This window comes from Octodon degus, unplaced genomic scaffold (assembly GCF_000260255.1).
Source record: "Octodon degus isolate 3935 unplaced genomic scaffold, OctDeg1.0 scaffold00178, whole genome shotgun sequence".
Taxonomy (NCBI): domain Eukaryota; kingdom Metazoa; phylum Chordata; class Mammalia; order Rodentia; family Octodontidae; genus Octodon; species Octodon degus.
Genome location: NW_004524754.1, coordinates 4,526,021 through 4,545,584, shown reverse-complemented (window position 1 = coordinate 4,545,584; position 19,564 = coordinate 4,526,021). Strand labels below are relative to the sequence as shown.

General features: G+C 35.6%; 1 protein-coding gene across 1 annotated transcript in view; it reads right to left on the bottom strand.

Moving 5' to 3' along the window:
* The window catches only part of LOC101568111 (antigen WC1.1-like), a 162,925-nt gene that overhangs the window by 130,188 nt on the left and 13,173 nt on the right, over positions 1-19,564 (bottom strand). Inside the window, exon 2 of the mRNA XM_012517432.2 lies at positions 319-627. Coding sequence (XP_012372886.2) covers positions 319-627 — 309 coding nt within the window. The remainder of the gene's footprint in view (positions 1-318; positions 628-19,564) is intronic.

Sequence of the window (19,564 nt, the reverse complement as noted above, 5' to 3'; positions counted from 1 at the left end):
AGAGAGCCAGAGAAAGTGGGGGGAGACACACACAGACATGGGGAGGTTACAATAAATTATATAAATAGATTAATGAAACTTGACTTTGTTATGATGCTTTAATAAACTATGCTATTAGGTAAAATCTTAGGAAGAAACAATACTAATCAAAACTCCTGAAGACCTAAGTGAATATCATCATCAGCTGTTGTGATCAGTCAGTCTATGGATGGACCTCATAGTCTTCTAGAGTCCACCCACATGCTCGCTCCCAGAGATCACACCTTGCATCTCTGAATTTTCTATTAACCCAGGAAGTAGAAAATTTACTGACTATACCTGTACAGAGGACTCCTGCATCCTTCTCATGACTGCAGTTATGTGGGCCCCATCCCCAGGAAGGGCACTTCCACACATGGGACTCATTTCCTGTGCAATTCAGGCCACCCAGCCAAATGGGCCCTGATCCAAATCCAAAAGCATAACCAAATGTATAAAAGCGGACAAGTCCACAGCCAAGCTGTTGGCATATCACACTTGCTCCATTCCCTTTGTCATCACAAATGGTGCCCCAGGTGCCATTGTAAAGAATTTCCACTCTTCCAGTACATCGATTTTTCCCATTTTTCAGCTGGACCTGGGGGCTGTCTGAGGAGAGACAAGAAAGTCAGTGGTTATTTTATATAGAGAATGGAAAAGGTTTTATTGCCTTCTGGGACATCCTCAACTGAAACATTCACCGTATTCTGCTTTCATTCTGCCAAGTAGGCTGGGTCTTTTATAGAGCCACTGCTCTGGGAGGGTAAACTGGTTCTAGTTCCTACTGACACATAAATGACAATAGGAAGACTAGAGTCAGAAAACAAGAAATGAAATTAAATGGAAAACTACCTAATGAGTAGTCCCAGCCAGAATCTGATGCATACATGCCCCAGAATTAGCCTTCTTGTTTATAGTATTCTGCAAAAGATGTGATGAATATTCTCTGAAATTGTCACAGTTCCTAGCCTGAGTAGTTAAACGGGGTGTTTCAGCTTGTTGGAATTCCAAAATCATTCCACTTTTTAATTTAGCTTTCAGAATTCAGCTATGGATACGTATCTTCAAAACTATTGTTTCTGTTTACATTACAACTGTACACAAGAATTTCAGATGGCACTGACACTGATCAGATATCACCAATAATCATAGAAAGTTGCTTATTCTCCCCAATATATGCAGATATTTGTGGAAACTTAGGGAAATTGTTCCTAACCCTACCTCAGAGCAGAAGTTGATTGTATTCCTGTTCTTTAATCACTTGAAATGAAAAGTTATATAAAATCACTATATAATTATTTTCTTGTTTTACATGTGAGGAAAATGATGCAATGAGATATTAAATAAGGTTGATTAACACTGCATTTTAAACAAATTCTAGACAATAAAATTATTAACATTTACCCACCGTAAAGAGTGGAAATATTCAAAATATGATTTCGAAAAGTTGGAAATGTAAGATGCTACTTTGATGGACAGAGCAAAGAGTACATGAACTGAAATTTGAAAGACTGTATGCCACTTTACTCTTTAGCCATTGTTCTCCTGTTGCTCTTTCCACAGTGCAAACTTAGTAGCCTAGTATCTCCCCAACTATATGAAGCTTCTCTGACATTTCGTGCTATAGTGAGGCTGTTCACCTGCACCACAGTGCAGTGTCTGAACACTCACGTGGCAGTGGACAAGCCTGAACGGGGCAGCCCACAGCCACCACTGCACTGATGATGAAAAGAGTATTCTGTGGACTAAAAGAAACAAGACAATGATATCCACTGTCTCCACTCCTATTCAAAACAGTTTAGGAAACATTAGCCAGAGCAATTTCACAAGAGAGACAAATAAAACAAATAAGGACTGGAACAAAAGTGAAAGTATCATTATTAGTAAATAGCATGATACTCTATATAGAGGACCCCAAAAACTCCACCAAGAGACTTGTAGATTTAATCAACAAATTAATATATGTAGCAGAATACAAAGTCAACACCCAAAAAGCATTAGCATTTCTCTACATAATGAATGCACTGAGAGAGAAACCAAGAAACCACATCCTTCACAATAACGTCCCCAAAAATGAAATATTTAGGAGTCAATCTCATAAAGAACATAAAAGATTTATACAGTGAAAATTATGGTGCTCTGACAAAAGAGGTTAAAGAGAATCTGAGAAATGGAAAGATATTGATGCTTTTTCAGAGGAAAAAACATTGCAAAAATGGCCATACTCCTAAAACTATTATAAAGATTCAATGCAATCTCAACTGAAATATCATTAGTATACCTCACAGAACTTCAGAATACTTTCCTCAAATTCATTTGGTACCAGAAGAGACTCAGAATATCAAAATTAATTTTGGTAAGCAAAGACAAGAAGGTAGGTAGCACAATCTCTGACCTGAAATTATACTATAAAGTTACTGTGATAAAATCAGCATGGTATTGGCATAGAGGATCAATGGAAATAATTAGGAAAAGGCACTCACCACTACAAACACACTGAGCCACCTTATCTTTGATAAATGAGCCAAATGGGCACAATGGAAGAAAGATAGCCTCTTTATTTAGTGGTGCTGGAAAAACTGGCTTTCCCCATCTCAAAGGTTAAAATTAGAACCATGCCTATTGGCATGCACAACACTACAAACAACATAGATAGAAGATTTAAATATTAAAACAGTAGTACTATGGGCCAGAGAGATGACTCAGTAGAATAAGCACTTGCCTGACAAGTACAATGGTCTGAGTTCAATCTCTGGTTCAACCAAAATAATAAGAATAAGAATAAGAATATAAAAATAAAACAGAAACACTAAATCTTCTCAAGAAAAATGTAGGTAAAAATCTGAAATACACAGTATTATGAAGAGAGTTCATAAGGGATGACCAAATATCTCAGTGGATGAGATGTAAAAGCCTTAAGTCTACAACTTCTGACATTACCAGTCCTAGGGATAACCGACTACTATTATGGACTACGAATTATATTGAATTATTTTGCTAAATTCACGCTCCTACAATATTTAAATGGCAATGGAATACCCGTCTCTGACAAAACTAAACAAAAAAAGGGGATATAAATGAAGGACCATTTTGTATCTGTATATGCAAAATAGTTAGGATAGATATACAGCTACTTTCTCTTAATTCAATGAGAAGAAAGATTTGTACTAAGAGAGTGCAGACAGGATATCAGGTCTGCATCTTCTACTATGAATAACCACTAGGAGGACAACAATATGCAATGTATTAATTATTGAAACTGTCCTACTAATCTGTTTTGAAACTGTCTCATTTCTATTTGTTTCTCAATAAAATTAATGAAAAATAAATAAAAAATAAAGTGAAATTAATAATAAATTTGAAATATAAAAAACCTCGAAGTGATCATTAATTACCTGGAAAAAAAAACAAATATCTCAGTGGATCAAAGGGCCTTCAAGCAGACACAGGGACCAGGCATTTGATCTCCAGACCTTCTATGCCAAACCCTCCCCCAGGGCATGCTGAGATGGCAATTGAGACTGAGCATGGTGGCACACGCTTGTAATCCCAGCTTTTTGTAGGCTGTTAACAGGCAGATCACTACAAGTTCAACCTAGTAGTGAGACTCTGAACACCCTGTAGACTTTTCCCTAAAAATTACAAAAAAGAAAAAAAAAAGGAAGAGTTCATTAACAAAAGCAGAACTGTATGTATGAGAAATACTTCAAGGAATCAATAGCTGGAATCTCACCCTTTTGAAAAGTTTCTGCACTTCAAAGCAAATCTCCAAAGGAGTAAAATGAAAACCCACAAACTGGGGAAAAAAATTATAGCTAACTTTTGCTCTGAGGCCTTCTATCTAGAACAGAATTTAAGTAATCAGGGACCCCAAATTCAAAGGGCCTCCAATTTCAAATCCAAATATTGGCATCTGAGATGAATATACATCTTTAAGAGGAAAAAGTACAAATGGCAAACATATATACAAAAAGAAAGTTGAGCATCATTGGACATTCAAGAAATGCAAATTAAAACAATGCTGAGATTCCATCTCACCCCCGAAACAATGGCTAACATCAAGAAGTTAGTCAATGACAAATGCTGGAGAGGTTATGGAAAAAAAGAAATACTTCTGCACTGGTGGAAACTAGACTAGTGCAGACTAGTGCAATCATTGTGGTTATCAGTGTGGAGAGTCCTTTAAAAGCCTAGGATTGGAGATCCCATTCAAGATAGCTATTACCCTCTTGAGTATTTTTCCAGAACTGAAAACTGCATACCCCAGCGATATATGTGCACTCACATTTGCAGAAGCACAAGTTGCCATAGCTAAATCCTGGAAACAACACACATGCCCATCAACTGAAGAATGGATAAGTAATGTGTTATTTTTATACAACGGCATATTATTCATATATAAAGCAGAATAAATTTGAGTCTTTTCTTGGTAAATAGTAGTAAATAGAGAATATGCTCTTAAATGAAATAAATCAGACTCACTTTTGCAAACATTTTATTGTCTCCTTAGTGTTAGAACCCGAAAGAGAAAAATGGAATCTGAAGGGTATAAGAGATACTGCAGAAAGGGATTGAATTTACTCAAAAAGAAAGATTTACTGAGATTAGAAGATGGACAGCAGAGAGAGTTGGGAAAAGAGATATATCTATGTATGTAGGCAGGATGTTTTGGACAACTGCACTGTGCATTTCTACTGGTCTATGGAAAGGAGAAGAATCTGTCATCTAAACACAGATGCAGTGAATGAGTGTGCACACCAATGAATTTTAGGAGCATAAAACTCACCCTGAATGGTCCAGAACCCTAGCCAAAACCAGAAGCAAGGGCCAATGTGACTACTTTGTCATTTACCACGCTGATGCACCCAGACAGAGAAAGTGGAACAAATGTTCACCTGATCCAAATGTTGCAGACTACAACCTCCACAGACTGCAAAGTCCCTGAAACATTTGACACAAACTAGAGGAAAAATAATCATCACTCTCTAAGCCAGATTATTTAAAGAAAAGGAATATCTACTTACTCTAGCTAGTTTCTTTTAAAAAATTTTGTCCCTTTATCCTTGCCTTCTACCTTTTCTTCTATGTTCTCTATAATCATCTGTACATTTCACTTTTGTTTTTTAATTCTATATTTCTTAATGTTTCCCCTCCTTTTGAATTAATATACTACTCTATCCTTCCACTTTTTCTTAAATTAGTGTTTATCTAGTTCCTTTTATTTCTCATTTTTTCTACATATTTCTTCTTAGCTCTCCTCCTATTATCTTTATATTATTCCTCTTCTTTCTATTTTAGTATTGATTTAATTTATCATACTTTGTTTAACTGATCTTTAATTTTCACTATTACATACTATCTTTTATCTTTCCTCTCTTTTTCTAACTAATATTGTGATTATGACAGGTTTTTATTGTGTTTTATTATATTTCTAGATTTGATATCTTTCATGCAGTGATTATGGCTATTCCTGTCTTCCCTCTAAGTAGTGCTGAATATCAAGTTAGGCACTATAAATACACTAGCAAGCTACATTTTGACCCTCCATTCTGTGTTGTTGGAGGAAAATGCCTGATAGACACAACTTTTTTGGTTAAATTATATATATTGATTCAAACTTTGCTTTTACCAGCATTTATTTCACTTTTTACATTTTTATTTTTGTTATTACATATTTGCAGTACATAATGGTGACATGCACTGTGGGGAATTGGTACATATACATGAAAGATTTTCACTTTTTAAGAGAATAAAAATATTTTTTAAAAATAAGAAATGATGACTTGCCAGCCCTGCCCCTAGGGTACATTGAGACAGTGATTGAGACTGTGCATTTTGGCATGGCTGTAATCTAAGCACTTAGGAGGTAGAAAAACAGAAAGGATTATTATAAATTTGATCTGTGTAGTGAGGCCCTGTGGACCCTGTACTAAATGCATTTTTAAAAAGTTAGAAATGATACATAATTTCACTAAACAAAATGATAAGAATGCAACAATGGTTGTTATAATGCGTATTGTTATTTTCAAATTAGTTTTTCAGGCTATGAGATATAAGGATGCAAATTTGGCCAAAACAACTAAAAGGAAGAGGAACAAGAAATTATGCATTAAAGATTCATTTCAATAGACTGCAAGTAATCAGGGAAAGTAACTGTCCAAAGGGAAAGAACAACTGGAATGAGGGAAGGGAGAAAAAAATAAGGAAATAAATACAGAGAGAGAGAGAGAGAGAGAGAGAGAGAGAGAGAGAGAGAGAGAGAGAGAGAGAATATATCTTGGACAATTGTACTGCTGATTGTATAAAACATCTTAATTCCTTTTGTTTTTGATTCCTTCCCTCTTCACTTCCTACTCACTTCATATCTTAGTTCCCTAACCTTTTCCAAAAGATCTATCTTCATGTATCATTATTATCTATCTTTCATTTTTATTTTTAATGTATTTTAGATTCCTCATAAAAGAGGAATCGTTTTTGCTTTTGTGTCTGATTTATTTCATTTAGCATGATGGTCTCAGCATGAATCCAGTTTCCATGGTGAAGGACATGGCTGAAGGAAGCTGATTTAGAAAGTATTGAGAAAGCACAGAGCAAGGAAATTGAGAAAGCAGAGAGCAAGGAAAGATTCAGAGGAAGGGACTAGGAACAAAAACTGATCCCAAATGTCATAATCCCCATGACCTAAAATCACATAATTAAGGCTCACCTTTAGAACTATCCTAGCCACCTCTCAACATGAATAAGTGAGCAGTCAAGACTAAAGTAGCAGCTGAATGTGGCAATGTATGCTTGTAATCCCAACATTTGGAAGGCTGAGGCAACATGATTTTTTGTTTCTGTTTTTTGTTTGTTTCTTTGTTTGTTTATTTCCTTGAAGGTTTTATAGGTAGCTGTTTTATTTTGCTTTGTTTTGTTTGAGACAGCATCTCACTATATAGTTCAGGCTAGCTTTAAATTCAGTAAAGAGTCCAAGCTGGCCTAAAACTCCTGGAAATCCTCTCACCTCAGCCCATAGAATGCTGAGGTTAAGAGTGTACCACCAAATTCAGCTGGATTTTGTGTTTAAGCCTCATGTATTCTACATACTAAGACAGTGTCCAAAAAATGAAAGAAAAAGATTAACTGAAAAGCTACTTATGATCAAATTAAAAACCAAGTATGTCTCCTTAAACCCTAATCTCAAACAAAAGAAAATAGATCATCTCCAAATGACAAAAATAATGATATAATTCCATCTAACATGATGTACTTATGCTTTGTACTAAACAAAACACTATAATTATTCCCCCCAATGCACTTAGTCTCAGAATTTCTCAAAAGTCCAAGTTTAGTCTTCAGTGAGAATCAAATCAAAATCTTATCTATCAAATGGTGAAAAGTAAAAAAAAAAAAATGCCCTCTATCAAGATAAAACAGCACAAGATTAGCGTTCCCATTCCAAAAAGGAAAACATATATGTATAGATAAGGATCATAATGAAACAGGAAAAACACTCAGACATCATATGGGCAAACACTTAATCCTGTAGCTCACTGCCTGGAAGACTAGGCACCTGTTGGTATTCCAGAGGATTTGGGCAGCCCCACCTGTATGGTCTTGCTAGTTATAAGCCACATAGATTCTCTTCAGTGAGGGCTGTGCTAGCTGACAACAACTTTCTACAGCTGAATTCCATGTTCCTGGAATATTCAAATTACTATGGTCTCCATTCCATCTTCCATTTTACTTCCCCAGCTTCGTGTGATATGCCCTTCAGGCCTCCTGTCAGTTAGGCTGAACTTCTCTCACAATGCCTGACCTTCCAGGCCTTCCTTTGAAAACCCATTAGATGTTTCATTTACTATACCAACTCTTGTATTCTACATTCCTGAGAAAAAAGTGTCACACAGAGGACACCAAGGTCTATTGACAATGTGAGCAGTAAGCTCCTTTAAACAATAGTTATAACAGTCTTTGTGTGCTCAGTGTGAGAAGCATTTTTCTAGTCAGGCCTGAGTGAACAGAATTACCAAAGGCTTTCATTTTTTCATATTTGAGCTCTAAAGGGTGGGATCCTGTTGAATCTCCAATAGCCCTCAAGATATCTTGTTTCTTGCCCCAGTGCAAAGTAATATACTTAGTTTCCTTTTAATGAGGCTAATGTCTTCAGTAATAACATTACCATTACACATGACTCTTTTCTGGCCAAACTCTATTTTTTTCAAATACATCTGCTCTATTTTTTGCTCCTGATTCATAATATATATCTTCCTAAGAGCATCTAGCCATATGCCTGTTGCAGTTACTATGAAATTTCCATCACCAAATTGATTTACTATTATTGTCCTCCAATTATTCATCAATTGAGCCTTGTACAGTGTTAAAGGGCATGTGCAAAAGGTATACAATTTCCACACCAGAATTTAATATGTATGGCCTCAAATGCAGCTATCAATAAAATCCTCTTTAATGTAAATACAAACAACCAATAAGTAAAATAAGAATTATTCAACATTTTTTGCCCTAAAGCAAATGCAAGCCAAAACTACATTGAGAGTCCATATCATTCCAGTCAAATTTGCTATCATCAAAAATATAAAAGTAAACCATGTATAAAATGTAAATTCATATTATTATGCTGAGCTATAAAAGGCTCAAGTCAATGACTTCTGACATTGCCAGTCATATGAAAAATGCACTACTATTATGGACTAATGGACTATTTTAGAATATCTTGCTGAACTCACACACCTGTAATATTTAAATGACAAAACTAAACCAAAAAAAGAGATACAGATGAATGACCATTTTGTATCTGTATATTCAAAATAGTTAGGACAGATATACAGCTAAATTCTCTTAATTCAAATAATAGAATGATTTGTTCTAATAGTGTTTGTAAACATGATATCATGTCTGCATCTTGTACAATGAATAACCACTAAGAAAACAATATGCATTGTATTAATTATTGAAACAGTCCTACTAATTTTATTTGAAACTATCTCATTGTTATTTGTTTCTCAATAAAATTGTGGAAAAAAGAACATAAAAGCAATGTGCATTCTGGGGGTAGCCCTTAGTTCCCCCAGGGGAACTGGGAAAAATCATCATATTAAAACAAAATGAAATATTTATTAAACATATTTTGGGTGTCCCAGGTTGTAAGAGGTTGCCCTGTGTTCCACTGAAAGATTTAATCTTTGTTAAGTATGATGAATGCTGATCTCAGTAATAGGGAGAACATTGAGGAAGTTACAGCTGAAATTTTGGCTAAAAATAACACAAAACAGTCTGGGGTATTAAAGCAACAAAGCCTGCTCAAAAGTATTGAGTTTCTAAGAGTGTAATCTTCGCATCTGTGATTCATGCTCCCAGCATGGGGAGGATTCCTCATTTACTCTGACTTTACCATATAAATCTTACTTTACAGATACATGTGATGATTTACGTCACGTTTTATTAACTGATTGAGGGCTTCAGTGGCAAAAATGGCATCACATTAAGCTCTGTCCATATGGCAAGTTAGCATCACATCCTTAGTCTTGCAAGAACAAAATACCTTGAGAGACAATGATGAAAGAATGTAGAAATTGAAATCAGGTCTCTCCTGTTGTTTGAGAATCCAGGGAGTATACCTGCCATATGCCCATTACTTCCAGGGGGGTGTGGAGATGACAGGGTAAAAGAAAGGAAGGTTCTAGGTACTCCAATATGTTCAAATCTCAGATGAAAATGATTGTGCAGGAGTGTTTCACAGAGGCCAAGATTCACATGAAAGTACATCTCCACCTTCACGGAAAGCTGAATGAAAAGGTTTTGTGCTATTCTGATTCATGGTTTTTATTGACTTCTGAAATGGCTATTCAGGGCATTTTAGAAAATATAGGTGAAGATGCTGTAGTTTTGAGTTGAATGCAACAAGCACGAAAATTAATAAATGAATATCAGAGGGAGTTTTAAAAAATATGTGAATTGTGGTGCCATAGAAAGCAAATTCAGTTTCTCTACCAGAACTTACACACTGGGATATCGATTTCAAAGTTATTATTTTTGGAAATGTAAGTTTTCTAATTTTTCCTTTCAAATATCTGTCGATGTCAGTTATGACATTTAAAGAAAAATGCAAATTGACTACTGATTAATTTTAAATGATTTTGAAATTTAATATATTTTTAAATTATATTAGTAAGACAACATAATAAAGGGTCAGTCTAATAGCTTAATGGGGTTTCATTCCGAGGTCTGCTATGACAGATGCTCCCCCAGGGCATGCTGAGACAGCAATTGAGACTAGACCTGGTGGTGCATACCTGTAATCCCAGCACTTGGGAGGCTGTAAACAGGTAGATCATTATGTGTCTGATCTAGTAGTGAGTCCTTGCACACCCTGAAGACAATTCCCTAAAATAAAAAAAAAATAAAAAATAAAAAATAAAAAGCAAAATAAAAGTCTGAACAAAAGAGAAAAAAAAGAATTTAAAAGAAACCAAAAATTAGGGAAAGAGAGGGTCTGCAAGGATAGCCAATATTTTGGACCTTCAAGGTCAGTGAGAACTCAGGACATAAAAGATGTGCTGTAACAAGCTGTAACTCAGTGGAGTCCCAAATTTTATGATTAAGGGATTATGGGAGTGAGAAATTCCACGGCACTTTTGGGACCTCTCCACCCCTCTGGACAGAGCCCAGCATCAGATTATGAGTGAGAACTTCCTCTGTGTTCTCGAAACCCTTCAGAACCAGGCCAAGCCGAGGCACAGCACGTGTGAGAGAGAGAGCTTCTTCTCTTCCCTATGTCCACTGGACCACTCTGGCCCCAACTCAGACCCAGAGTGACAGTGAGAACTTCCACCGCACTCTCCAGACCTTTCCGGACCCAGCCGAAGACTAGCATACATGCCTGGGGTGAAACTCTGCACCTGAAGTCCCTGCAGAGAAACTAGGGGTCAAAACCACCCAACTAAGCCAGAAGCAAATATATTTCCAGAAGAGCACACCACGTTTACTTCCAAGGGCTGAAGCAGGAAGAAGCTGAGCAGAGCAGCCAGACACAAGCCAGGCACAACTGGGTGAATTTAAACTTTGTAGATCTACACTCAAATTTCAGTATTGATAAGGTAGTAACTGCATCAAAGCTCTACACCAAAGATCAGAGGACAATGCTGCACAAATTGACAAAGAGAAGGAGCAAAATGCAATCTCAGGGCCCGAGCTTCCCCAAAACAAGTACAGAAGACACTCATACAGAAGAAATTGGAAATCACACAGATGAAATGTCTGAATTAACAGTGTCTGAAGGAAAGGAACAATTGCAGAAAGGTATAGAGGATTATATACCTTCTAGATCAGAAATAACCTCTGAAATAAAAAAAGAACTCTCTGAATTAATAGCATCTGAAGTAAATAATGAAATTCAGAAACATATAGAGGAAATCAGATTGGAAATAATCTCTGAAATAAAAGAATTAATAACTGCTTCCCAAGAATAAACTAATTAATAAAATAGAGGAAATTAGAAAAATGATGGAATCCTTCAATGAGAAATAAAAGAAAGAAATACATCGCATGTAGCAGAATCAAAGACATATACAGGAACTTAAAATCTGAAAAACAATCTTGAAAAGCCATTTGAGAGAAAGTGAAGATAGAGTTTCAGATCTTTAAGATGCCATTGCAGCTACAGAAAAGGTAAGAAAAGATCTCCTTAAAAAAACTAGGATGCAGAAAAACATAAATTATCACGTGCAATATGATGCAAACATAAACAACATGACAATGAAAAAGGAGTCAGTACGAATGATATAAAAAATAAGGGCAGAAGTAATAGTAGACAACTTCCCAAATATGGGGAAACAATCAGACATTCAGTTAACCAAAGCATACAGAACTCCAAATAACTTCAACACAATTAAAAACACACAGAAACATATAATAGTCAAGATCCCAGAAATCCAAGACAAGAACAATATATTGAAAGCCTCTAGAGAAAAGAAACAGATCACATATAAAGGAAAATCCATCAGAATTATGGTTGACTTCTCTTACCAAAACATGAAGGCAAGAAGAGCATGGAGCAGAGTACGTCAAGTCCTCTATGAAAAAAATTTCAGGCCGGACTACTATGCCCTGCAAAACTCTCTTTCAAGTTTGATGGAGAAAAGAAACACTTCCATGACAAAGAGCAATTAAAGAATTTCATGATGATAAAGACAACCCTACACAGACTACTAAAAGATGTTCTAGAGTTGAATCAAAATGATCAGAACTCCACAAGTGAGAACAGAAAAAAGCCACTAAAAAGGGCTAACAGTTAAACATAGGACAAAAAGGAGAAAGAACAGCTGGTAAATAATATGTCAATAAATCAACTCATTTCAATTATAACCACCAATGTAAATGGACACAATTCACCAATTAAAAGAAATAGATTGGCACATTGGATGGTGAATCAAAATCCAACAGTATGCTGTATACAAGAAACTCACTTAACTCTGAAAGAAATTCATAGGCTGAAAGTCAAAGGATTTAAAACAATACTACATGCCCCATCAAATCAGAAAAAATCAGGAACAGCAATCCTGATATGAGACATTCTCAACTTCAAACCAAGAGTGATCAAATGAAATAAAGAAGGCCACTATGTACTGATTAGGGGAAAAATTCAAGAGGAAGGTGACACTGATAAATATGTATGCACCAAACACAGGAGCACCCAACTGTATGAGACAAAACTTAATGGACATGAAAAATTTGATATCCAATACAACATTCTTAACAGGAGACTGTAACACATCCTTATGCCAAAAACAGATCAAGCACACAAAATATTAGCAAAGAAGTAGCACAACTGAACCAGAGCTTCAAACAAAAGTACTTACTGGACATATACAGAGTGTTCCACCCAACCACAGCTGAATAAACATTTTTTTCAGCTACACATGGTCATTTTCTAAAATTGACCACATACTAGTCCATAGGTCATGCTTAAGTATATGCAAGAAAATAGAAATTATCCCATGCATATTCTCTGACCACAATGCAATGAAACTGGAAATAAAAGACAAAAGAAACCATAAAAAAGACATAAATACATGGAAATTAAACAACACCCTACTCAACAAACATTGGTCACAGATGAAATTAAACAAGAAATTGAACAATATCTACAATTCAATGAAAATTCAAGCACAACTTATCGAAATCTATGGGATACGATGAAAGCAGGTCTGGGAGGGAAATGTATAGCTGTGAATTCACACATTAGGAAAATAGAAAAGGAACAAATAAACACCCTAATGTAGCACATCCAACGTCTAGAAAAGGAAGAGCAAACAAAACCCAAAGCCCCAAGATGGGAAGAAATCATAAAGATTAGAGCAGAAATTAATTCAATCGAGATGAAGAAAACAATACAAACCAATTAACTAACCAAAAATCTGGTTTTTAGGGGCCGGGGAGATGGCTAAGGGGAATAAGTCCTTACCTGGCAAGTGCAAGGGCCTGAGTTCAATCTCCGGTTCTGAAAAAAAAAAATCTGGTTCTTTAACCAACTGCACTGAAGAGGGCAAAGAGTAATAGTAGAGTCATGTTTGCAGTGCCTGTCATTCTGGTCTTCTGAATACGTGCTGCTTGTTATGACATGTCAGTTGCTGTCATGCTGTCTTTCAGGTAGATGTTTGTTTAAAAAGGAAAGGGGTGGTGAATGAAAGCAGGAGAGAGGAAAAGTGGTTTTGGGGGACTGTCCTGATTCAATGCTTTATATGGATAGATTTCTAAAATTCTGTGTAAAAATATGCAATTATTCATTCCTATTTTTAATTATATTTTAATTTTTTCTTCATATTCTGCAGGGACTTAAAGTTCAACATATCAATACTTCATGAAAAATACCTGTTTCATGTTATGTCTAAGATGTTTGATACTCAGATAGATAGTGTGGTTAAACTCACTAGGCTAGGTTGCAGGCTAATAACAATAAGATTCTCTCCTGAAGGTTTACCAACCTAAGTTTGCAGACCAAAAAATAAAGAAAAAAGAGGGCTTCAAGGACAGCCAACATTTTGGCTCTAGCCTTTCAAGATCATTGAAGACTCAGGACATAGGAGAACCTGGACGGTAACATAATGTAACTCAGCTGTGTCCCAAATGTATTGATCAGAAGATTTCAGGGCCACAGAAGAAAGTGACTGATGATGTAGAGTGTGCCTAAGAAGAGTCACATGGAGAGAAAACATTCTCTTAGGCTTTCACAGAGAGCAAATTGGTTAAGCAATGGCAGTGACTTCATCCAGATGGTTGACACTGACAAAAGAGCTACATACTGAGGTACAGGGTTTCAGGATAAATCCTGAAGAAATTTGACTGACCTTATCAGATACAAAAGCTACATTTCTTGCTATATAGGTCTTTCTTTATCTTGTTCTTAACCAACCAGCAGAAAAGTATAAAAACAATGTATGAAAAGTAAAGTCACAATAATATGCTGAGCTGTAGAAGCCTCAAATCAACAACTTCTGACATTGCCAGTCAAGCAGGAAACCCACTGCTATTATGGACTACTGGGCTATTTTGGAATATTTTGCTGAATTCAGGCACCTATGATATTTAAATGACAAAACTAAATAAAAAGGTGGATTCAAATGAGCAACCATTTTGTATCTGTATATTCAAAATAGGATAGATATACAACTACATTCTCTTAACCTATGAATAAAAAGATTTGTTTTGATAGTGTTTTTAAACAGGATATCATATCTGCCCCTTGTACAATAAATAACCACTAAGACAACAATATAGAATGTATTAATTATTAAAACTGTCCTACTGATTTGATTTGAAAGTCTTATTGCTATTTGTTTCTCAATAAAATTATGGGGAAAACTATACATATAAAAATGTATGTTTTTAAAGTGCAACCAAAAGAAACAAATTGATCAATTTTCTAAAGGCATCTTCAGATTCAATTATTTACTAAAAATTTGTTAAATGTCTATTAGACATCAACTGTTTTACCACAGAGTGGTAAGAATTTTTGATTTAGAAAAACATTATGGGGAAAAATACAATTTTTTTTGTAAATTTCCTTACAAATAATCACAGTCAAGAGTCATTTAACAATGGGAATATATAATGAGAAATGCAGCACTAATTTGCATGTTTTATCATTGTATAAATGACATAAATGCAGCACTAATTTGCATGTTTTATCATTGTATAAATGAGATAAAATATATTTACACAAACCTAGATAGTATGGCCAGCTGTACACCTAGGCCACATGGTGTATTCCTCCTAAGGATAGGATGAAGAAAAACACATGAGATTAAACCAAGCCCACGTAAAAATTTTCACTTCACTGATATACAGGAGATACATAAGGCTCATGCTGGTCAATATGGCAGACTGTTTCATATTAAACATTTTTTACTTATAAATTAGAGTACTTTTTTTAAAGTGACAAAAATGCAAAATGTATCTGAATACAAAAACTTTTAATAAGGTATAATTTTTAGGGTTTCTTTATCTCTGTGTGGGGGGGTGGGGGTGGGGGGGTGTAGAGTCTCACTATGCAAGTCAGACTCATAGTGATTCTCCTGATTTCTGCATCCCTAGTTCTGGTATTACAGGTGAGTTCGGCCACTGACTCAGCAGGCTCTGGGTAAGGGCGAGCACAGCATGTGTTGGCAGGGATCAAACCCTGGCCCCTGCTCCTTACATAAGAAAGTGATTTGTCTGTTGAGCTATCTCACTGGCCCTAATATGGTATAATATTAAGAAAGCTCAAAACAGTCATTCATTAACATTGTCAAATACTTTGTACTGTATATAATTGTATGTGGAAACTATCATACTACTGGCATCACAGGAGGTTTGTTCAAGCTAGCATGACTAAAAACACGTGGAAAATGTGTTGTGCTATACTGTTATTTTAACTGCTACATCACTAGGTGTAGGAAATTTCAGTCCCATTAATGTCTTATGGGACTATCACATATATGTGGCCCTCTGCTGTCCGACACTTCAATATGTATGATGTGATTGTCTATAGCTATGGTGGTGTAAAACTCAATAATTAAATAGTGTTGTGCAGTCTGGTAGGTGAAGGAGTTGAAGTAGGAATAGCAGGTAAATAAGAAATGCAGGAATAAGGGAATACCCTAAGAAGATAAAGTTTGGGAAGACATAGATGACATGGTACTTTACTTTGAAGACCCAAAAAACTTCACCAAGAAAGTACTAGAATTGATACAAAATTCAGTAGCATAGCAGGTTACAAAGTCAATACTCAAAAGTAAATAGCATTGCTCTACACAGATAACAAACACACTAGAGGGAAATTAGAGAAACCAATGTCTTCTACAATAACAATGCAGAAAATGAAATACCTTGGAATTAATCTAATTAAAGAAGTCAAAGATCTTTTCAAGAAAAATTACAGTATTCTAAAAAAAAGAGTTCAAGAGGATTTCAGAAACTGGAAACATATTCCCTGCTCCTGGACAGGAAGAACTAACATTGTGAAGATGGCCATACTCCCATAATTGCTGAAAATATTTAATATAATCCCTATCAAACCACAATCAACATACCTCACAGACTGAGAGAAATTGTTCTTCAAATTTATTTAGAACTAGAAAAGACCTAGAATCGCAAAGGCAATCCTGAGCAACAAAATCAAGGCAGGAGGCATTACAATTCATCAATTGAAATTCTACTGAAAAGCTACTGTGATGAAGTCAGCATGGTACTGGCAAGAAAACAGACCTGAGGATCAATGGAATACATTAGAAGACACAAAAGCCTCTACCAACACACTGAGCCACATGACCTTTGACAAAGTGGCCAACCATGTTTATTGAAGGAAAAGTAGCCTTTTTAACAAATGGTTCAGGAAAAACTGGCTCTCTACATGCTGAAAACTAAAACTTGACCCAGTTTTATCACCATTCACTAAGCTAAAGTCAAATGGACTACGACTAAACATTAAAAAAGAAACACTAAATCTCCTGTAAAAGAAAGTAGAAGGAACTCTGGAAGACATAGATGTAGGCAAAGTAGGTCCAATGGTTGTAGGTTACTGTTAAACTGATTAACATTGTCACCCTCTACAACCAAACTTGACTAAATATGTGTTTCAAGCCAGGAGATTGCTAAGTAGAATAAGCACTTCCCGAGCAAGCACAGAGGCCTGAGTTTAATGCCTGGTTTCACACACACACACACACACACACACACACACACACACACACACAAAAGACTTCATGAATAAAAACCGAATAATACAGGCAATACTTGAAAGAATTAACAAATGGGGCCTCCTCTTACCGAGAAGTTTTGGTATCTCAAAAGAAATTACCAACAAAGTGAAATGACAACCCAAATATCTGGAAAAAATCTTAATTGACAATCACTCAGACAAAGGTCTGTTCTCTAGAATTTATATAGTACTAAAAAAATTAGGGCCCAAAATTTAAAACCCAATCCAGAAATGGGCTTCCGATATGAACACATACTTCTAAGAGGACGAAATATAGAAGTGAATAAATGTATGAAAAATACTCGACATCACTAAACATTTATGAAATGCAAATTGAAACAACACTGAGATACCATCTCACCCCAGAAAGAATAGCTATCATAAAGAAGTCAACCAACAACAAATGTTGGAGAGGCTGTGGGGAAAAATGAACCCTTCTCCACTGCTGGTGGGAATGTAGACTGGTGCAACCATTATGAAAGTCAGTGTGGAGACTCCTTTAAAAACTAGGACTGGAAATCCCATTCAAACCAACTATTCCACTATTGGAAATATTCCAAGAGGTACTCAAAACATAAAATAATAGTGATATATGTGCACATATGTTTATAGCAGTACTTGTGATAGCCAACTCTTGGAAACAACCAAGATGTATATCACCTGAGTAATGGTTGAAAAAGATATAGTATTTTTATAAAATGGAGTATTACTTAGCTATAAGGAATGATAAACTCAAAGCCTTCATATTTAAGTGGATGCCACTTAAAGATATGCTCATAAGTGAAATAAACCAGACCCACATGTGTAAATATCATATAGTATCCCTAATATAAGAACATAAAAGGGGAAATACAAATAGAAAGGTATAACACAGTTAAAAGGAAAGTGACAACTTGAGGATTAGACAATGAAAAAGGAAGGAGAAAAGCTAGGAAACATGACAAGGGCAAAGCCATACATTTATATGAACAAGATGAGTAAGACAATGATCTTGAGAACTATCAACATGTTGTTCAATCTAGCAGTTATTTGTGGGATTACCGCCCTAACTATATATGCAGATATATGTGAACTGAACACTGCACCGAAGATAGCAATGTGTAATAGTGGAGTCATGCTTTGAATGCCTGTCATTCTGGTCTTCTAAATATGTTCTTCTTCTCATGACATACCAATTGTGTCCAGACTGTATCTCAAGTAAATTCTGGTTTTTGTGTGTTTGTTTTTTAAAGATGTTCCACCTTATACCTAAGATGTTTTATATCCAGACAGATAGTGAGGTTAAACCCAACTGCATATGTTGTAGGGCAATAATAAGCTTCTTTTCTGGAGGGCTAAAAACCTAGGTTTGAAGACCAAAAATTAGAGAAAAAGAAGGGCTGCAAGGACAACCAACATTTGCGCCCTAGCCTTTCAAGGTCAGTGAGAATTCAGGACATAGGAGAACCCGTACTGTAACATCATGTAACTCAGTTTTCCCCAAATTTTATGATCCAGGAGATTATGCGGCCACAAAGGAATGTGATCAATGATGCAGTGTGTTCCTAAAGAGAATCAGATGGAAAGAAAATCTCTCAGGCTTTCTCAGAGAGAAAATTAGTCAAGCAATTGCCATGACTCATCCACATGGTTGACACTGACAAAGGATGTACAAAGTGCGGTACAGGATTTCGTGATAAGTCCTGAGGGGACTTGATTGACCATGTCAGATACAAAAGTTACATTTTTTATTTAGGTCTTGCTTTACCTTGGTCTTAACCATCCATCAGAAAGATCTATAAATGAGATATGAAACTGAAGCCATGTTAATATGCTGATCTGTGGAAGTATCAAGTCATCAGACTCAAACATTGCCAATCCCGTGTACAACACACTACTATTGTGGGGTACTGCACTATATTGGAATATTTTGCTTAATTCATGCACCTACAATATTTGGATGGCAATGGAATACCCATCTCTGACAAAAGCGAACAAAATTGTGATATAAATGATGGACAATATAGCTACTTTCTCTTAATTCAATAAAAAGAAAGATCTATACTAATAATGTTTGGGCAATATATCATGTCTGTATCTTGTGCTGTGAATGACTACTACAAAGACAACAATATGCAGTGTATTAATTGCTTTAACTCTCCTACCAACCTGTTTTGAAGCTGTCACATTGCAACTTTTTTTCTCAATAAAATTAATTTCAAAAGAATGATAAACTTAGAATGATTTGTTCTAATTGTGTTTGTAAATAGGATCACAAGTCCGCATCTTGTACAGCAATTAACCACTAAGAAGAATATATGCAGTGTATTA